This window comes from Anopheles ziemanni, chromosome 2, assembly GCF_943734765.1.
Source record: "Anopheles ziemanni chromosome 2, idAnoZiCoDA_A2_x.2, whole genome shotgun sequence".
NCBI classification, from domain to species: domain Eukaryota; kingdom Metazoa; phylum Arthropoda; class Insecta; order Diptera; family Culicidae; genus Anopheles; species Anopheles ziemanni.
The window spans coordinates 92,612,452-92,631,466 of NC_080705.1; the positions used below are offsets into that span (position 1 = coordinate 92,612,452).

The following is a 19,015-nucleotide window of genomic DNA, read 5'->3' on the forward strand; positions in this document are numbered from 1 at the left end:
GAAAAAGCCTACGACGGAAAAAGCAAAAACTCCCATTAGGCATATGGTAATTAATGGTGGTGCAACGGAAGAAAACTCCAGATAGATTTGAAAGCCGTTTTTGTGGAAGAAAAAGATAAATAATTTATTATTGTTGCTCGTGATAAAGATAAAATAATGCAGGAATTCGGTAATGCAACAGTTGGTAGCGATAGGAAACGGGGTTTATCTCTCCCATAGTATGATGGAACGTACCACCGATGTAACTGCTTGTGTCGTGTCGTATTTGATTTGTATAATTTCTCCGGCAGTTTGTAATTTTTTTGTTGGAATTCACTTATTTATTTATCGTCATTCAACGTTTATTTGAACGTCTCCTATAGATGCGGTTTTAATAATTCATTTGCTTCACATTACTTTCCCTAGGGAACTAACGAGGTAAACTAGCTAAACTTGATAAGTGAAGTAATGTTGCTCAGTACGAATTTTTGCGATGGAATTTTCGATTCCCATCTATCGGTAGGTGTAGCTGTTGTTGTGTATAGGCTTTACAAGGATTAGGTTTAAAATGTTTTGAAAACTTGTTAAGTTTTTAATCGTATTGATACTTCAACGCTGGATCTAGCTGAACACGATACTGCCATCCTACTTGGACCGAGATTGCATCCGTTTTCTTACCACTGCCGTTGCATTCCGAACCTGTTTTTCAACCCGTAGACCGCAGAATACGCTGTGCGTCTTTTGGGGGATGTTTACTTACTCTGAAGCAAAAGAAAAAGAGAACTAAAAGCTAACAGTACTGTTACCAATATTATCGACCGAAAGCAAACATTTACTGGCAGGAAGAAACTACAAAAATAATCATTTTTAAAAAAGGAAAAGAAAACAAAGTCGTTAAACTGTTTTGGGAAATTTTAACGGAGCGGATGCCAAGACCAGTAAAAGAAACGTTTGTAATATTTTCATTACCCATCAAATCACGATCGAGTGCATCACCCAGAACCAATAGAAAAGAAACACACTCCTCAAACCATCCCAAAATCCAACGGGGCAAACCAAGTGAACACATGACCTGTTGTTTTTGTTTTACACTAGCTATATGCCTGAATATGAAAAGTTTCTATCTCGCAGTGTGTAGCTATTGGAACAGCTGTGAAGGAGAAAAGATACGCAATTCCAACGTTAAAACATTATTATAATAGAGGTGGCTCAAGAAGAAACATGGATGGCCCAGAGAATGTAACACCAGGGAGCTATGTGTGTATTTGAAAATACAACGTGTGCGAACCACGTGCTCGTAAAAAGAACAAGGCAAGTAAAATGTGTAGATCTAGTAGTCTAACGAGACACCCCTCTGTAAACGTCATATTTGTACAAGCAAAAAGAAATCTATGGAATGAATAAAGAATCTATCCTACAAACAATATGAAAGTATATAAGTATGGATTCAGTTCAACCCACTTTGATTTTTAACTAATAAAATCTGTTCTTTTTTCTTTATTATCACAATATATTTTTCAGTTTAAAGAGAACCTGTTGAAGCAGTCTTAACTTGTTGAAGGTGAAAAAGTGAACTAAACGAACGGGTTCGTTCGTGGCAACGTTTGGTTGCAACAAGTTCCGCACGACCCCAACGAAATGGTCCACCACAAACGCCTCGAACTGGTCCGGTGTGTCGTCGGCGTGTGAGTCGAAGGAGGCACGTAAAAGTGGCGGCAACGTTATGTTCGTGATCTTCAGCATGGCTTGTAGGTGCTGGTACGAGTGAGGAACATAGATGCCGGGAATAATCGGGATGGTTATGCCGACCTGCCGGCAACGCTCCCGATACCGGAAGAAGGAGTCCGCGTCGTACAGCGTTTGGGTGAGCAGAAAATCGACTCCGATCGCAACCTTTGCCTGAAGATATTGCAGCTCTTCCGTGTCCGATCGGGACTGCGAATGGCCGTAGGGATAGCCACCAACTCCGATCGTCAGTTTGACGCCACCGCCGTTCGCTTGCTCACGATCCCGCAGATGCTGCACCAAGTTGGCCGCGTTCCGGAACCGCTGCCCGGGCGTTACGGTATCACCGCGAATGATGAAAAGATTCCGCACGCCCGTAGCTAAAAACTTTTCCACCTGCTGCTCCGTTAGGTTGTAGCAGGACAGATGGTTTACTACGGTGTATCGGGCTTTCTGGAGCTCTTTGCTCAACCGTAGGGATGGAGCCTGAGGAAAGTTATCCTCGTACCGTAGCGTTTCGTCGGAAATCCAGGGAAAGGAGCAGAAAATTGGCTGAGGCGATAGCTGCTCCAACAGTTCCATATCGAAGTCATCTTTGGCCGATATTTCGATTGAATAGCACACGGATGAAACAGTTTCGGACGGCGAGCCGAAAATAGTCGCCAATTTAGTATGCAAATTTTCGACTTGTTCTTCCGCCTCGTTAGCCGGTGTAAGTGAAGCCATCGCGAACGCTGATGTGCTGAACGACTGAGCGATGATGAACACGCAATTTATTGTTCGTGCTCTCGGAGGAAATGATAGCTTGTATGTGTCCGGGGATGCTCAACTCGAGTAATGTTTGCGGTTCGCGGCTATGGGAACGTCCGATAAGATAAGAGCTTGAGAGGAGAAGAAGCGAAAATTAATAACAAATTGTTTCTATACTTCCCCACACAATCAAATCTGAACCAAAAAACTTGATGAGCTAATGTGCTTATATTCATTGAACTTGAAATAGGTTTCTAACAAAAGGAACCGAATCATACTAGGACCAATTTTGGTTAACGTTCATAGTCGGAAGAATATATTTGATAAGATTATATTTATTTATCGTAGTTAGGCTACGCCATAGAAACAAGCCGTTTAATGCTTGATGGGGTGCCTATCTTTACTGTAATCTAAGAATAATTAAGGTGCTTGCTTTTCGGACAGACAATTTAGTTCCTCTCTGGCAACTGAGGCAACCACAGGTGCAAAAGGACATTATGTTTGGGCTGTACGTGGCCCTTGCGGTGCTGGCGATATGCCTGTACTTTAAATGGAAGTTAAGTTACTGGCACCGAGTGGGAAATATAGCCGGTCCGAAGCCGCTTCCGATGTTCGGAAATCTACTGGAACAGTTCACCGGCCAGAAACACTTTGGGGAAATCTTCGAGGAGATGTACCGGTCGTTTCCGCAGGCCAGCTGGGTCGGATTCTACAAGATGGCCAATCAACCGGCGATCGTCGTGCGTGATCTTGACCTTGTGCGTGATGTGCTGGTGAGCAACTTTTCTTCGTTCAACGAAAACGATTTCCATGTCGATGAAACGGTCGATCCACTGATGGCGGCCAACCCGTTTGTACAAGCCGGAGATCGATGGAAGGAGCGACGTGCTCAGATGAGCATGATTCTCACCCAGAATCGCATCAGACCAACCTTTCCGTTAGTACAGGAAATTGCCAATGATTTTCTACGATACATTAACACCACACGAAAAACCGATCACCATTTCGAGGCAAAAGATGTGAGTTTGTTTCGAAGCAGTACTTAATTGAAAAGTCGCTAATTTTTAATTATTTTCAATGACTTTAGATCTTCGCCAAGTATACAATCAATGTAGTGGCAGGAGTTGCCTTCGGTATCGATGGAGAATCATTCACGAATCCCAATGCAGAGTTTTCCCGAATGGGCAATGCATTATTTACTCCAACGTGGCAAACGGCCATGCGAACACATTTAGCCATGTTTGCTCCAGGCTTAGCGAAGCTTCTACGTATACCGTAAGTTCTATCACCATATTATGGAGATGAAATTATTATTATTATTGTTTGTTAATGTAGGTTTGTCCCCGCTTACGTTGAACAATGGTTCCGTAAGATGGTAAAACAAGCAATTCTTCAACGAAAAAATACGAAAAGGCAAGACTTGTTTCAAGCTATGTACGATAATTTGTCCGAAAACGGAATGATCGAGATCGATGAAAACCACGCGGTTGGCCATTCGGTAACATTTCTAACAGAAGGATTCGAAACCTCCAGCTCTTTGATGAGTTATTTGCTCTTCCAAGTAAGTTTAGATATTCGTAATGCCAGAATCCATTGCTCAGAATCCATCTACTTCATAATTCCAGCTAGCAATGAATCCAACTATTCAGGATCGAGTAGTGAATGAGCTGCGATCAGTTCTTAAGGAAACGGAAGGAACATTAGTGGAAGCAAGTCTTCACAAGCTGGTGTACATGGAGGCTGCAATGATGGAAACCCTTCGCATGCACAGTTCAGTTTTTACGTTGCCACGAGTTTGTACGAAGGACTTCCAACTTCCACCGCAGTTTCCCAACGACACAAAGCAAGTTACGGTACGGCCGGGTACGTCCGTCGTGATTCCGGTTCATGCGATCCACTACGATCCCGAAATCTATCCAAAGCCGAACGTCTTTGATCCGGACCGTTTTCTGGAGGAGAATCGCAAAACACGCCACCGGTACGCATTCCTCGGATTCGGGGAAGGACCTCGAATGTGTTTGGGTATGTATTGGAAGCTCAATCATCAAACCTCTCCATCATACAACATTGATTGCTTCTTCTAGGGATGAAATTTGCAATGCACCAGACCAAAATTGGGATTGCGACACTCCTGAACAACTATCGTGTCAAGCTTTCTCCGAAGCAGGAGCTGCCACTAGAGTTTGCGAAAAATACGTTCCTTCTGCAACCTAAGTCGGGAATATGGCTAAATTTCGAAGATCGAGAATGACGGCGGAAAGTAATAATTTTGCGCAATAGAACCCCGGCAGCTATCTGCGGTTGACTTACTAATGAAGTGTAGTGGGGTTCGTGCTTGTGGTGCTCTGCGAATGCATGATAAGATAAGCAGACGCCACGGCAAAACTGTGAATAAAAATAAACGTTCATTTGAATAACTAATTTCCACACTTTGTCAGAAACACATTGGTGCGTGCCAAAATTATGCATACCCATGAGATGAAGATTTTTTTTTTTCACATGTGCTTGCTTGTGATGCAATGGGGGAGAATATCAACGAGTATGAACATACTGATCACACCGATCTTGAGGGAACATCATATTTTAAATGCGCACGTTTTAAATTCACTTTCCTTCAACGTATCGTTTACCCTAAAGACGTCATCTTTAAATAGCTGGAGAAAATAAACAAACAAAGCAATCGATGAGTTGTTGACAGTGGTTTGTAAACTTTTCTACGCGAGAAGCGTATTCGTGCGGTCTAAAAACGACCAAATGTTGCGTAAAGTGCGCACAGTAGGGTATCATTTCAGATAAGAACTAATATTTTCGAAGTTACGGACGCGCGAGTTTCGACCGCCAACCCTATTGTATTTAATCACACTCAATTCTGCTCAATTGGATTTCACCGATTCGGCAACAAGCTGTCTTCGTGAACTGGTTGTAGCCGGCAGTATCGACGGCGTTATCAACGACGACCGAAAGGTGCCCGCTGTCGCGGTGTAGATGCACCAGTTCCCATTCAGTTGTTGAGGCAACGAGGTGTATTAGAACGTAATGTTTGGGCTGTACGTGGCCCTTGCGGTGCTGGCGATATGCCTGTACTTTAAATGGAGACTAAGTTATTGGCACCGAGTGGGAAATGTTGCCGGTCCGAAGCCACTCCCGATGTTCGGAAATCTCCTGGAACAGTTCACCGGCCAGAAACACTTTGGGGAAATCTTCGAGGAGATGTACCGGTCGTTTCCGCAGGCCAGCTGGGTCGGATTCTACAAGATGGCCAACCAACCGGCGATCGTCGTGCGTGATCTTGACCTTGTGCGTGATGTGCTGGTGAGCAACTTTTCTTCGTTCAACGAAAATGATTTCCATGTCGATGAAACGGTCGATCCACTGGTGGCGTTCAATCCGTTTGCCCAATCTGGTGAACGGTGGAGGGAACGGCGCGGTCAAATGAGCACGATCTTTACGAGCAATCGAATTCGGCCAACATTTCCGCTGGTCCAGCTGGTAGCTGATGATTTTGTGCAATACATCGACACCACACGAAAGACCAATAGTCATTTCGAGGCGAAGGATGTAAGTATTGCAGTATTTTAAATTACGAACAGAGTTTGTGAATCTGTTTCTTCGTTCAATTTCAGATTTGTGCCAAGTATACAGTTAATGTTGTGGCAAGTGTTGCCTTTGGACTAGATGCAGAATCATTCACGAACCCTGATGCAGAGTTTCCACGCATGGGTAATGCCTTGTTTACTCCTACATGGAAGACTGCAATCCGATCGCATTTGGCTTTATTTGCTCCAGGTTTGGCGAAGCTCCTGCGCGTGGGGTAAGTCGGGTTGGTGCGGCCTTCCAAATTGTTTGACTAACCATGTTCTATTTTATAATCTTTTAGATTTGTACCCCAATATGTTGATCAATGGTTCCGTAACATGGTCAAAGAGGTGATTCGTCAGCGAAAAGATTGCAAACGGCAAGATCTGTTTCAAGCCCTATATGATAATCTGTCCGAAAATGGAACAATTGATGTTAACGAAAACCAAGTGGTTGGTCATTCGGTTACGTTCCTTACGGAAGGATTCGAAACCTCCAGTACTATGATGAGCTATTTACTCTACGAAGTAAGTTTAAATAACTGTTTGACCTATGCAAAATCTATATCATGTTTTATTATTCTTCACAACTAAAGCTTGCAGTAAACCCCACGATTCAAGACCGCATTGTGGAAGAGCTAAGATCGGTTCTTAAAGAAACCGATGGTAAATTAACGGAACCAAGTCTGCACAAGCTGGTGTACATGGAGGCTGCAATGATGGAAACCCTTCGCATGCACAGTCCTGTGTTTACGTTGCCACGTGTTTGCACGAAGGACTTCCAACTTCCTCCTCAATTTCCCAATGAAACGAAGCAAGTTACCATACAGCGTGGTACGTCAGTCGTGATACCAGTTTTTGCGATCCACTACGATCCCGAAATCTATCCAAAGCCGAACGTCTTTGATCCGGATCGTTTTCTGGAAGAGAATCGCAAAACGCGCCACCGATACTCATTCCTCGGATTCGGGGAAGGACCTCGTATATGCGTGGGTGAGTATTTCGTAGCAATTGTATGTTGCATTCAATCGAATATTAACAAAAATACATTGGATCGTTTTAGGCATGAAATTTGCATTGCATCAAAGCAAGATTGGAATTGCAACACTCCTTAAGAACTATCGTGTCAAGCTGTCGCCGAAGCAGGAGCTGCCTCTAGAGTTTGCCAGAAATTCCTTCCTGCTCCAATCGAAGTCGGGCATTTGGCTTAACTTTGAAGACAGAAAGTAGACGGTACATCCTGCTTCACAAAATATGATTTTACGCACCCGTTGTCGTAGTTAATAGTGCACTTCTAATGTTTCAAGTAGTAACTTGTTGACAAATAATAAAATCCTTACGAAATGATTTCGCTACAGAACTGGTTTGATTGATTCTAAAATTATCCTTTCACGTGGGCCGAAATTAAAAAAGGAACTGTGTTTGGAATGTTCGGCCCTGCCGGTTTGACGTTTGGTGGCATAGCAAAACGCGCGGGGGCAGCATCTGTCAGTCGTTGTTTACGGTTGCAAGCTTTTGATTCGGCGTCGTTTTTGTTTCTGATCACGCTTGCTTTTGGTTCTGTGTATAAATAGTTGAAATTAAGGTACTATATAATTGCTGTTACCATGGAACAGGAACGCTTGACTCAACTTCCAATGGCCAGAATACGGACGGTGATGAAGACATCGCCGGACATGGGAATTATCAACCAGGAGGCACTGTTCCTAATGTGCCGTTCAGCGGTAAGCATCCGGTGGCGGTGACGGAGACTAGACCCTTCCACTAATGGCTTTCTCTGCGAATCCTTAGGAGATGTTCATCGAACACATGGCCAAGGGATCACACAAGGCTGGGAGCAAATCACTAGATTACAAAGATTTAGCAGAGTACGTGCAAAAGAACGATAACCTTGAGTTCCTGCAACAGATTCTTCCGGTAAAGATCACCGTCAAACAGTACCGAGAGTTGATGGCCAAGAAAAGGAATCCGGATAGTGACACGGAAAGTGAAGAAGAGGAAGAGGCTGGCGGCGACGAAGAGGCGGAGGTGGAGGAGGAGGAAGAGGTGATAACAGTGGAAGATGACGATGATAAAAAGAAGGAGGATGCCGACAGTGAAGATTCCGCATCGTCCAGTGGTGAAAGCAATAGTGTCATATCGATTGATTCTAGCTCGGACGAAAAGGAAAACTCCAAAAACGTCACTAACAAAAAGCTACAAATGAAACACAAAACTGGAGATTCGCCGTAAAGAAGCGGCAAACTCATATTCGGCCATCGATGTGGGTAACTCTATCGAGTAGTGCTAGTAAGGATACGTTAGCTAATCATTTTTGAAGTGTAAGCAGTGTAATGCAGACCTTTTATTAAGAGTGAATAATTCCACTTAGATAGCAAACATGATATACATTTTTTAAATTTTAAATTAACAAGGGTTAGAAGAAGCCAACAGGGGTGTAAGGTCCCTTTAAGCTTTTGGTAACAACATTTTGAAAAAACGATTAGTATGGTTCGTGTTACATCCCCGAGAGGTGCATGCATCTCGATCAACTGCTATTTGTACTGAATTCAGTGGAACCTGGTGGTATATTTATTATTAACCCCATAAGAAACCGCATGTTCTGAAACCCACAAATCTCTAACGACATTGACCACAAAACATCCTGCCTCCAATCAAACGATTAAAAAATAAAGTGAATCATTTTAAATTCCATATTTCAACAAACTTTTATCAATTTTTTTTTTCTGAAAGTAAAATTCAAAATTTTGACCAATTTGGCCATTGCAATCAACCTTCTTCTTCTTTCGCTATGCGAGTCGGGGTATATCCTCCTACGCTAAGTCGAACGTTTGTTCCCTTACTCGTAATCAGAGGCGTACCGACTCTGTCCGAACTCCTATGAAGGGGCTCGTCCTTTAGGATCGGCTATAAAAGCCATATTTCCACCCGCCGTCCACGGGAGGGATAATTCCTTCCGTTGTCAGGACACAAGAACTCGTGGTCCGCTTGATTGACTCAAACAGCACGAGATGTGCGGCAGCTAGGATTTTTCTGACCTGAGCTCCAGCTCGGCGTGACCACGCGGTCGTGCCGTAACCTTACTTTTCCGCTAACCCTTTCAGGAAACTTGTGCACTGCTAACCTCCGCTCTGATTCACTGCCGAACTGGAACTGGCAATCAACCTAGTGTTTCGTGTTGTCATATCGCATGGGCCAACTAACCGAAAAATGTCAAAACAAACTACATCGGAAAAAGTTGTTGTTGCTGATGTGTTGTACGGTTTTCTTCGACTTTCGTGTGGTCTGAAAAAATTACCAATTCATCCACCGCAGTCGATGTGTAGATTTATGTAAATATAAAATTGTAGTGACGCAGTGTATTAAAAGTCCACACCTTACCAAAATGAATTCCGCTAAAAGTGAAGTAGATGAGCGACTAATCGCCCGGTTTAATCGAGAGCTCGGCCCAAATTTGCAAAATATGCACAAATGTGCAGATTTAGTCAAGTTCTACCGGTCCGAGTTGGAAGACCTGCGAGAGAAGGTATAGTCCACCAGTGGATTGGTGTCGAAGTTAACAGTATGCATAATGTATGCTTGATATTACAGATAACAGTTACCTCAACGGGCTGTATTCCAAGTGTAAAAAGTATGATCGAAGTCAGTCGTAACAAGTTGGTGGAACTGGACACCAAGGAAGCCAGCGTGGACGAATTTGAACAGGAAATTACTCACCGCATCGAAACCCACGATAAGTTGATGGAGATGGTCGGTGAAAAGATGAAGAAAATTCGAGAACTACAGACTGTGCGAGACTATCTGGCGCTTGTAAAGGACATCGAAAACATCAGCCAAGAGCTGGAATCGTCGACGAACGCAAAAGACGATAGTAAACCAATCGCACTGTACGTTGCACTTTCTGGCCCAAACAGTATTCTTGATCGGATACAGGGTCTCGATGCACCGAACCTGACTATGTACGCACGCAATACCGCATTCCATTGGCACGACGTGTTGAAGGCGAAGTATTCGGCCGAATTCGAGGCGTTGTTGAAAACGATCAAGTGGCCTAATCTAAATCAAACGCTTGAACAATTTAATCCATCGAAAGATCACATCAACAAACTGGTCGTGCTGGCGGAATACTTGTTTTTGCTTAAACTGCCCGGCGAGCAGGATCTGCTGAGCGTGAAGCTAACGCCATGGATCATCTGTCCGCCCTATTCAGCACCGGTCGAGTTGTTCGTCAAACCATTCCGACAGCGATTTCAGTTTCACTTTACCGGCAACAAGCAAACGAACCGTTTGGACCGACCAGAGTGGTACCTAACACAGGTGCTTTCTTGGGCCAAGGAAAACCACATGTTTGTTGGGCAACACTTTCAGTCACCTGCACTCCGGGCCGGCATATCCGACAGCAGTGTGAGGGTAAGAGAGGCGAAATGGCCATAGCGAGATCCAAAGCGAGAGAACACTACAAAACAATATTTTCCTTTATTGCAGCTACAATTCGTACGGGGGGTAGTGCAGCTGGCGGTGGAAAAGTTGATTGTGGACATTGAGCAGATAGCGACGGATGAGGCACTTTTTGCGCATCTCATCGATGAGGTGCTTACGTTCGAGCAAGAATTGAAAACCACGCTAGGGTATCCGAACAGTTACGCAAGCGTTGTCTCCGTTTTGCTTCAACCGGTTTACTTTATCAAATGGATGGCGATCGAGGAAAAATGTGAGTGCAACTCCTTGCCGATTAATCCGGTTTGACTGAATCGGGTTGATATATTGACGTTTTCCTTATGCGCATGTACAATCCTTTCTTTAACAGTCACTACTGATAAGATGGATGCCATGCTTGATACGCATGATCCCTTCGAGTTGCTAGATCCAGCGAACCTGGACGAACTGAAGATTCCCAAGTGTGCCGATCAGTTCATACGATTGTTGGACGCAATTAAAGAACGCTACTGCAATCTACCCCAACCGAGGCAGCAGTTGCAGTTTCTCGATCTCCAGTTAAAATTGATCGATAACTTTCGGCGACGCCTGGTCCAACTGTACAACGATGGTGTTAATGCGACTAAGATTCTCAACGCCATCAATTATCTCGGTTCCGTGCTGCTCGAGTGGGGTGAAAACGTTCACTACCTTCACCTGCACGTTGCCACTTTCGATCCGGATGCCGATCAGGTAAACTCGGTGTTCGATGGCGTGATTGAAGAGCTCGATCACTGGCAGCGAACGCTGGTGAACGGGCTAGTGACGTGGATTGTGCACGAAATAACGGCACGTTCGCGTCCGTACCGCCACGACCTGTGGCCAACGATGAAGATCGTGCAGGACGCCAAGGAAACGCTCATGATGTCCCCGACGGCAAGCGAAATGTTTCAGACGACAATCAGCCACCTGCACGACATGCACCACGAGCTGTCGGAGAACGTGTTTACGATTGTGCTGCGCATGGTCGCGGCACTGCTGGACCAGTGGATGATAGCGGACATGGTGATGAACACAAAGTTTTCCCCCGGTGGTGCACAGCAATTTCAATTCGATATGACACGCAACCTGTTCTGCATGTTCGGGCAGTACGCGCCAAAGCCGAATGTGTACTTTAAAAAGTATGCAGTGTAATGGGAGGAGACTTTCGATACTGAATAAATCTAACGCTCTTCTCTTATTAATTCCTATAGGATAAATGATGCATGTATACTGCTTACGTTACCGATTGGATCGGCTATGCTGTTACGGGAAACGCTTCTACGTGAAACGACGGATGACGACGATGCAACGCAAGCCTTGCGAGAAGTGGGTATGACTATTTTTAACAAAACTGCCGCCCTGGAAGTGCTTGACCGACGAGTGGATATGCCGAGAAATGGTTGAGCAGCAAAAGAAAAGAAAAAACTCTGCATTAAAACCAAACGTTAAACGTTCCTTCACTTTTTCGGTGTTGGGCACATTAAAGGTAAATCGCAAGTCATTAGTTTTCAATGGTTTTGATGACATTATTCTGCGGCTTGTAGTGAGAGTAAAGATGATTTTACAAATAATACTTCTAGGAATGATAATGAACACAGCGCTTAGACAGGTTGTTGCTTCTTCCCGCGGCAACAGTTGATGCTTCGACTGGTCGAGGTGTGCATTTCGATCAGTATTTGATCGAGAGGTTTGCCCTTTGTCTCGGGCACTAGCGCAAACACGAATACAACGAACACTGCCGAGCAGGCGGCAAATATCCAGAAGGAAACATACGTGCCCGCTTCGTCGGAAATGAGCTGGTATAGCTTCGACACGCCAAAGCCCACCGATCCGGCAAACATCGTGTATATGGCCGCTGCGACGGCCTTTACGTTGGTGGGGAAAATTTCGCCCAGAATGGCGAACGGCACCGTCGCGAGGCCCACGGTGTAGAACACGATGTACACCATGATGACGACGAGTGGTATCCAGCCTATTCCGTCCACATCGACCTCTTGGTGCACGAGGAAGAAATAAAGCCCGACGATGAACGTGCCCACGGCGCAGCCGATGGTGGACAGGAGCAGCAACGGTCGGCGTCCAACGCGATCGACGATCGAGGATGAGAGGGCCGCTGTGACAAGCTGTATGACGGCCATAATGATAGACGATTCGTGAGCTTTAAGCCCACTGTTGACCTGGTCGAAGATTTGCTGCGAGTAAGCGATGATCGCCTGGCTTCCGCACAGCTGCTGCAGTGCACCAAGTCCCAGAATGATGATCAAACTGCGTCTATTGCCTCGCGTTAACAGATCCCGGAAAGTTCCTCGATTTTGCTGCGATCGCTCAACGGCAGCCTGCATCATCTTCAATTCGCTTTGCACGTTGCTAGACCGGCGCAGCCATCTTAGATTCTTCTCCGCCTGTTCCGGGCGCTGCTTGGACAGCAAGAAGTAAGGCGACTCGGGAAGCCATAGGAATAGCACGAAGAAGGCGCTCGGGAAGCCAAGCGAAATCCATGCCAGCGTGCGGAAGCCCACGTAAGGGCCGATGGCGTACTCCAGCAGGATGCCCGTTTTGGCCATCACCGTGAGCAGCGTTCCGATCGAGCCGCGTATCCCATCGGAAGCGATCTCACCGAGATAAACTGACATCGAAGAGTAGGCCATACCGTACGAGATTCCACTGAGTGCACGGGAAACAAACAGCACCGCCACAGATTCTCCAACACCGATAAGTATCCAGCCAACAATGCTAGGAATAACCGCCACCAGGAGGGCAATCTTACGCCCGAAACCATCTATTAGCCAAGCGGAGGCGACAGGGCCGGCAATCGACGTTAGCACCAGGATCGACACGATCCAGGAGCTTTCGTCTGGCGTGATTGGCACCGGGGAGTCATCGGACAACAAAAGTGGCAGCGTTGGTGACGTCCAGCCGTAGGATGCGGCCACCGAGAGCATAAGAAGAGTACCTGGGAAAATACGGTAAGAGTTGATCGAAACAGGTGATACAATTTTTTGAACTCATCAAACAAAAATGGCCAACGAGTGAATCAATGACGGGGTACAATTGGACGGCCGATAAGATAAGTTTGACTGGGCGCCTGCACTAATGCATGTTAGTATGCAAATGCAAAACAGCAAGATCGTAGCCTACTTATCCCAATGGTGAGTTGATCTTACCTGTGAAGGCAGCCAAGTATTGATTGGCATATTTTCGAAAATCTTTCACAGTATCCCAAGTTCCCATCGTGCTGTTATTTTAACGTCGGAGGACGGTTTCACAATCGATGGACAGTAATTAATCTACACCGAAAAGGTTTCACCCGTACACCGGCCGGACGATTTAAGACAAACTTTTGCTCCCACTCTTTACAACAGACGAGAGTGAACTGTTCGTCCAGGGTTTCGCAGGGCAATCGATTGCGGGCAATCATCTTTTTCGCTGGTCAGGACAGGACAGACCGGCTCAATAAAGGTAGACGATTTTCAACTTGATTACGATATGCCGACGGACGGTGATCGATTACTCCCGGACTGGCCGCCCCCTCAATCGTCTGGACAATTGGTGTTGGTGTGGAAGATGCTTGATACCGTCATATCTTCTCTGAAGGGATGCGAGCCTTCTGTATTTATGGTCCCCGATACCCTGGCAAGAGGTATTTCGGATAAGAAGAGCCCCTAAACATCGGATGACGAGCTTGATAAACCTCACCCCCTTGTAACGGATGGGCGTTCCAATCCTCTCCGATCATTTCGGTGTGACACGCGACACCGAGGTTGGTTATCGCTGCTATGACGTAGTGCTACGGGACCATTTGTATGTGTCTTCATTCGATCCTGGGGGCAATAGGGAGTCGCTTTATCAGGCCTTCGATAATTTTATTGCCAATATCGACTCATGAATATGAAGATAACATGCGTTGCAGTCCGGATTGGATTATGTTTACCGATAACGAATACACGTGATGAAATAATTTATCAATTATCACACCGTTTACCACCGATTAATGTGCCAACCTTGCTGTTCGTAGAAAGTTCCTGCTCATTTTTTAACATAGCATGCAAAGAAAATCTACGTAAAACGTTGTCATCTAAACTATGGCAACTGTAATATAAAGATGTTAATTGCATTTGAGGTGAACGAACTATAATAAATCCATTCGTTCACTAGACTAGGTATCATATTGCCGCAATAACTTTCGCCTTTAGCAACGAACCCAGTCTGTAGATAACGTTGTCAGGTTGTTTTAAGAATTAGATGGAAAGTTTCTACCCCTTTTTGCAACAATTTAGATTCCGCAGATATTAAATCTATTCTTCGAACCACATCTCTTTCATCTGTTAATGTCTCGATAACTATTGCTTGTAACTATTGCTTGGTTCCATCGCAATGACCGCCTAGTAGACTTCTATACAATCGAAACCCACATCTTGCTCCTATCTTACCCCGAGCATGGCCACCCTCTGTAATCAGATTGGAACAAGGCAACATCTTCCAAGCCACATCCCGCAGCAATAGAGAGGACGATGTTTCGACGGCAGGTAAATGATGGTTTATGGTAGACAGTATAGTGATAGCAACTGTGCCGCACTTTTCCCACGATGAGGTACGGGGTTTTGTTTGAGTTGTCCAATTGGGTGCATCATAAAACATATCAAGCGCAATGGAATGACGCTTTGTAATGGTTCCCCGTCTAATTGGGGCCCAGTCTAACGGAAGACACGGTCATTCCGTTTCCAGCAGTGGTCAGCTTGAGACAGAGTATTGACGATGAAGAAAAACTCAGTGGGCAAGAGTGCCGTTTCGAAGGGGTTCAGAGGAGGACAGTATCGGAATGAGTATTTCGCTGCATTTGCTGGTGAGTATACAAAGATATGTTCAGGAGGAGTTATTTCCTTACTTACTCTTCTTGTTTGCAGCGACCTCATCATTGGTAGCCTCGGTGGCTTGTGCCGGTTGGTCTTCACCAGCTCTTCCGGCACTTCGTGGACCAAACTCACCCGTTCCCGTGTCTCCAGATGAAGGGTCCTGGATAGTGTCGCTCCTGTCGATCGGATCTCTGTTTGGACCCGTCATCTGTGGCCTTTTCGTCGATCGCTTCGGAAGGCGAAAGGTGCTGCTCAGCAGTGCGCTACCAATCGCGGCTGGATGGCTGATGATTGCGTTTGCCCAGTCCGTCGGAATGTTATATGCTGCCCGATTGTTACACGGCATTGGCTACGGTCTTGCATACTCCGTGACGCCAATCTACCTCGGGGAAATATCTTCTGATGCCATCCGTGGGTCAACGGGTGTGCTCGTTACGGTGATGGCCAAACTGGCCTTCTTGTTCGAGTACGTTGTTGGTCCGTACGTTGGATTCCGTGCGCTGGCCTGGATTTCGCTCGCACTTCCGGTTGTGTTTTGTGTAGTGTTTTTCTGGATGCCCGAGACGCCATATTTTCTACTCACACAGGGAAACGAACGTGCCGCACGGGAAAGTCTCCAGTGGTTACGTCGGTCGGACGGCGTTCAAGTTGAGGAGGAACTTTGCCGGATGAGCAAACTCCTGCTGGATAGCAAACGTGAGGGTAATCCACTGAATCAACTGTTGTGCGCATCATCTAATAGGAAAAGTCTGGCAATCATCCTACTCCTCTCGCTCGGCATGCAGCTGACCGGAATCAACGCCATCCTTGGATATTCGCAGACCATTTTCTCCCGACTTGCGCTTCCTCTCAGTGCCGCCGAATTGTCGATCGTTCTCGCCCTCGTTCAACTTGCATCTGTACTTTTACCCACATTCCTAGTCGATCGAGCTGGCCGGCGACCTCTTCTTCTTTTCTCAACGGCCGGATCCATGCTCGGATTGATCACCTGTGCCATTTATTTCACCCTGGACGAGACCACCTCCGACGTGCTCTCGACGGAACCGGGAGCGGCCCACGGTTGGGTACCATTCGCTGGAGTGCTACTTTTTATCATCTCCTTCGCCATCGGGTTGGCTACAGTGCCGTTTGCCATTCTGGGTGAAGTATTTCCGAAGCACATCAAGGCGGCAGCAAATGCAGTGTTTGCCGTCATCTCTTCGGTGGTCGTGTTCTCCGTGGTCAAGCTGTTCCAAGTCATCTCCGACGGGGCTGGAACGTACGTATCGTTCTGGATTTTTACTGTCTGCACGACCGTGACGGGGGTTTTGATATATTTCATAATCCCCGAAACGAAGGGACAATCGTTTGAGCGTATTCAGGAGATAATGCAGCACGGTAGAACGAACATAATGCCGGATGAGCGGATCAAGAAACGCCCTCTTCTTTGTTAAGTATTCCATTTTATAAGATATTAGAACAATAAATATAATTGTGTAAAACTACATTTTTTAAAATTTTCATTCAAAGATTTAAATTTTAAATCAACCACGTGCTGGTCTCGGGCATGTCATCCACGCGAGCTTCATCTTAATCCGCGCGCTTTCTATTTGTTGCATGGGTCGTATTGTTTGTCGCACGAGTTTGACGGATCAACAATGACGGATGCGTCAAACGTAAACATAAACACGATCCTCTTCAGCTGTTTCTTTAGCGGTTTTATTGTGCGTTTTTCACCTACGGTTTGGTAGAACAGTGAAATTGTATTGCCCAAGTAGTTAGTGCCACCATAATCTCATCACAAAATGCCATTAGTTCGGTTACCACATCCACTTACGCCAACCCTGTTGGTGCTGGTTTTCATGCTCCTGGTGCCAACGTCCTCCGATGAAACCGATTGCAATACCCTCCGGATGGGTCAGTTCATCTGTCCTAATCCATCGCTGCGTCAAATCGATCCCAAAACCCAACAACTACGGGGTTGTACGCGGGAAAACAAGGCCCGGGTTTGGTGTATCGCCTCCGAGGGCATCATATGCAGTGAGACGAAGAACAACAGTTTTACACGGGAATTGCCATGCAAGTGGACGTAAGTTCGCGAATCTACCCTTGTTTCTTTCAAATATATAGTTAATCCTCCGCTTTTTCTCCTCCCCAGCAATGGTTACCACTTCGATACGGCCCTACTGTTGTCGGTGTTCCTCGGCATGTTCGGTGCGGATCGGTTTTACCTGGGGTATCCGGCTTTGGGGTTACTGAAATTCTGCACCCTTGGCTTCATGTTCCTCGGCCAGCTGGTGGACGTTATTCTCATAGCGACGCAAGTCGTTGGACCAGCCGACGGATCGGCCTACATTATTCCCTACTACGGCCCCGTCATTACGGTCGTGCGGAGCGACAATTGGACCTACCGACTACCGCAGGACAACTGGTGATTGCTGGCAAACGTGTTCCGGCTGCCCCGATGGCCAAGAACGAGGAACTAGGCTACACAAAATGCCCTTGCCTTGTGGATAGTTTGTTCGAGCATCCATCTTTCGAATATTGTCCTGGTGAGACACCTTAGTTTTCCCTTTGTGGAGGAAAGTAAGGAAATGTGATACGAATGGAAGTTATTTAGTTTCGTTTGTAGTAGAAACTTACACAAAACATCGCTAGAAAAAAAAACACTAATGTTACAAAGAAACAAATAAAATAATATTCGAAAAACGTTAAGATATATGTTTTACAAAGAAAAACGAACTACTAGGAAAATTTGACTGATAACATCAAAGCATGCCACAAACTGTACTGCTTGATTTAAAAATAACAATGAATAGGAAAGAATATGACATTTTTATTTCTCTTCCTCGTTGTGTTCCTTGGAATAGCATTAAATCGAACTTTTGATATCCTAAAATATTGCTTGTTAAAAGTGTGTGTTAAATTAAAGCTCGCCTGAAGGTTGTTACCAAATAAAAGGATCAATACGGACCTCCAGTCTCTGGTCGACTATTATTTTATGGATGGTAACGGTTATATCTCATCAGTTTATGCGGCCGGGGAAACAGTTCTTTTTACGATTCTCGTCAAGGTGGTTTTTTGGTTTGTTTTTTTTTCGTTCATCAGAAAAAAGCAAAAGCGAACTGTTCAATATACGGCCTTCCTGGGGAAAACCGTTCGAACGCGAAATGCCATCCTCGAATTGAGGACTGCGTGTATCGATGCCGTGTTGCGGTTGCCAACTTGTTCGCGAATCGAATTTACGATGTTCTCTTAAGCATTTTTGTTTTTTTTACCTCAAACAGAATCGAATTGTTCCTTCGCTTGACGCGATTTACGATGACTTTGAAAGCAGACTGTTACTGCTCGCCAGGTTTGATCCATACCGGCCAGGTTCGGAAAGGTGGTGGATTATCCGCGCACTGAATGCAACTAAACATGGATGAGTGATGTGCCGAATCGCTTTCACTCGGTGTACCTCCTTTCGGTGGACGCCGCCGATGGCCAAAAAGAATGTGACCAGCGTTTTGGCGAACCGTAAAAGAATCGATGAGATTCCATTACAATTTCTGTCCCGCGAATAAGGGCACAATGTCGACAAGCAATGTTAAACCGTTCAATCATTTCGCATTAGTTCAGGGGTGTCGAACAATCATGATATAGGAAACAACATTTCAATAATGCTCCATTTATTCGTAATTTTCTTGGGGAACG

At 45.5% G+C, this 19,015-nt stretch overlaps 8 protein-coding genes across 8 annotated transcripts; 6 read left to right on the plus strand and 2 right to left on the minus strand.

Annotated features, from left to right (window-relative positions):
* Positions 1 to 1,482: 1,482 nt before the first annotated feature.
* Positions 1,483 to 2,430, minus strand: LOC131294759 (methylenetetrahydrofolate reductase (NADPH)). Its single transcript, XM_058322804.1, has one exon. The coding sequence runs from the start codon at positions 2,428 to 2,430 to the stop codon at positions 1,483 to 1,485; it is 948 nt and encodes a 315-aa protein (XP_058178787.1).
* A 521-nt stretch (positions 2,431 to 2,951) lies between these two features.
* LOC131294416 (probable cytochrome P450 308a1) lies at positions 2,952 to 4,705 on the plus strand. Its single transcript, XM_058322463.1, has 5 exons — positions 2,952 to 3,473; positions 3,542 to 3,729; positions 3,790 to 4,015; positions 4,080 to 4,476; positions 4,539 to 4,705. The coding sequence occupies exons 1-5, from the start codon at positions 2,952 to 2,954 to the stop codon at positions 4,703 to 4,705; spliced, it is 1,500 nt and encodes a 499-aa protein (XP_058178446.1).
* Positions 4,706 to 5,166: 461 nt separating this feature from the next.
* LOC131293880 (probable cytochrome P450 308a1) lies at positions 5,167 to 7,378 on the plus strand. The gene is made up of 5 exons (XM_058321933.1): positions 5,167 to 6,012; positions 6,078 to 6,265; positions 6,332 to 6,557; positions 6,626 to 7,022; positions 7,093 to 7,378. The coding sequence occupies exons 1-5, from the start codon at positions 5,491 to 5,493 to the stop codon at positions 7,257 to 7,259; spliced, it is 1,500 nt and encodes a 499-aa protein (XP_058177916.1). The 5' UTR covers positions 5,167 to 5,490; the 3' UTR covers positions 7,260 to 7,378.
* Positions 7,379 to 7,544: 166 nt separating this feature from the next.
* LOC131281072 (chromatin accessibility complex protein 1) lies at positions 7,545 to 8,719 on the plus strand. The gene is made up of 2 exons (XM_058310325.1): positions 7,545 to 7,753; positions 7,821 to 8,719. Exons 1-2 carry the CDS (start codon positions 7,637 to 7,639, stop codon positions 8,259 to 8,261), a joined length of 558 nt encoding a protein of 185 aa, XP_058166308.1. The 5' UTR covers positions 7,545 to 7,636; the 3' UTR covers positions 8,262 to 8,719.
* A 603-nt stretch (positions 8,720 to 9,322) lies between these two features.
* LOC131286486 (RINT1-like protein) lies at positions 9,323 to 11,967 on the plus strand. Its single transcript, XM_058315450.1, has 5 exons — positions 9,323 to 9,555; positions 9,621 to 10,439; positions 10,515 to 10,740; positions 10,837 to 11,626; positions 11,699 to 11,967. Exons 1-5 carry the CDS (start codon positions 9,415 to 9,417, stop codon positions 11,889 to 11,891), a joined length of 2,169 nt encoding a protein of 722 aa, XP_058171433.1. The 5' UTR covers positions 9,323 to 9,414; the 3' UTR covers positions 11,892 to 11,967.
* Positions 11,968 to 12,088: 121 nt separating this feature from the next.
* On the minus strand, positions 12,089 to 13,718 carry LOC131294761 (facilitated trehalose transporter Tret1-like). Its single transcript, XM_058322805.1, has 2 exons — positions 13,652 to 13,718; positions 12,089 to 13,440 (listed from the first exon to the last, which is right to left on the minus strand). The coding sequence occupies exons 1-2, from the start codon at positions 13,716 to 13,718 to the stop codon at positions 12,089 to 12,091; spliced, it is 1,419 nt and encodes a 472-aa protein (XP_058178788.1).
* A 1,524-nt stretch (positions 13,719 to 15,242) lies between these two features.
* LOC131294762 (facilitated trehalose transporter Tret1-like) lies at positions 15,243 to 16,773 on the plus strand. Its single transcript, XM_058322806.1, has 2 exons — positions 15,243 to 15,330; positions 15,392 to 16,773. Exons 1-2 carry the CDS (start codon positions 15,243 to 15,245, stop codon positions 16,771 to 16,773), a joined length of 1,470 nt encoding a protein of 489 aa, XP_058178789.1.
* Positions 16,774 to 17,001: 228 nt separating this feature from the next.
* Positions 17,002 to 18,019, plus strand: LOC131281140 (TM2 domain-containing protein CG10795). The gene is made up of 2 exons (XM_058310395.1): positions 17,002 to 17,408; positions 17,478 to 18,019. Exons 1-2 carry the CDS (start codon positions 17,125 to 17,127, stop codon positions 17,752 to 17,754), a joined length of 561 nt encoding a protein of 186 aa, XP_058166378.1. The 5' UTR covers positions 17,002 to 17,124; the 3' UTR covers positions 17,755 to 18,019.
* Positions 18,020 to 19,015: the final 996 nt, after the last annotated feature.

Excerpts from the sequence above, each read along its gene's own strand:
- LOC131281140 (XM_058310395.1), top strand. The coding sequence starts at position 17,125 with ATGCCATTAGTTCGGTTACCACATCCACTTACGCCAACCCTGTTGGTG. Across the intron at positions 17,409-17,477 it reads GAATTGCCATGCAAGTGGAC|CAATGGTTACCACTTCGATA; the intron begins GTAAGTTCGCGA and ends TCTCCTCCCCAG.
- LOC131294762 (XM_058322806.1), top strand. The coding sequence starts at position 15,243 with ATGAAGAAAAACTCAGTGGGCAAGAGTGCCGTTTCGAAGGGGTTCAGA. Across the intron at positions 15,331-15,391 it reads GTATTTCGCTGCATTTGCTG|CGACCTCATCATTGGTAGCC; the intron begins GTGAGTATACAA and ends TCTTGTTTGCAG.
- LOC131293880 (XM_058321933.1), top strand. The coding sequence starts at position 5,491 with ATGTTTGGGCTGTACGTGGCCCTTGCGGTGCTGGCGATATGCCTGTAC. Across the intron at positions 6,266-6,331 it reads GCGAAGCTCCTGCGCGTGGG|ATTTGTACCCCAATATGTTG; the intron begins GTAAGTCGGGTT and ends ATAATCTTTTAG. Across the intron at positions 7,023-7,092 it reads AGGACCTCGTATATGCGTGG|GCATGAAATTTGCATTGCAT; the intron begins GTGAGTATTTCG and ends GGATCGTTTTAG.
- LOC131294761 (XM_058322805.1), bottom strand. The coding sequence starts at position 13,718 with ATGGGAACTTGGGATACTGTGAAAGATTTTCGAAAATATGCCAATCAA. Across the intron at positions 13,441-13,651 it reads ATACTTGGCTGCCTTCACAG|GTACTCTTCTTATGCTCTCG; the intron begins GTAAGATCAACT and ends GTATTTTCCCAG.
- LOC131294416 (XM_058322463.1), top strand. The coding sequence starts at position 2,952 with ATGTTTGGGCTGTACGTGGCCCTTGCGGTGCTGGCGATATGCCTGTAC. Across the intron at positions 3,730-3,789 it reads GCGAAGCTTCTACGTATACC|GTTTGTCCCCGCTTACGTTG; the intron begins GTAAGTTCTATC and ends TTGTTAATGTAG. Across the intron at positions 4,477-4,538 it reads AGGACCTCGAATGTGTTTGG|GGATGAAATTTGCAATGCAC; the intron begins GTATGTATTGGA and ends TGCTTCTTCTAG.
- LOC131286486 (XM_058315450.1), top strand. The coding sequence starts at position 9,415 with ATGAATTCCGCTAAAAGTGAAGTAGATGAGCGACTAATCGCCCGGTTT. Across the intron at positions 9,556-9,620 it reads TGGAAGACCTGCGAGAGAAG|ATAACAGTTACCTCAACGGG; the intron begins GTATAGTCCACC and ends TTGATATTACAG. Across the intron at positions 10,741-10,836 it reads GATGGCGATCGAGGAAAAAT|TCACTACTGATAAGATGGAT; the intron begins GTGAGTGCAACT and ends TTTCTTTAACAG.
- LOC131294759 (XM_058322804.1), bottom strand. The coding sequence starts at position 2,430 with ATGGCTTCACTTACACCGGCTAACGAGGCGGAAGAACAAGTCGAAAAT.
- LOC131281072 (XM_058310325.1), top strand. The coding sequence starts at position 7,637 with ATGGAACAGGAACGCTTGACTCAACTTCCAATGGCCAGAATACGGACG. Across the intron at positions 7,754-7,820 it reads TCCTAATGTGCCGTTCAGCG|GAGATGTTCATCGAACACAT; the intron begins GTAAGCATCCGG and ends GCGAATCCTTAG.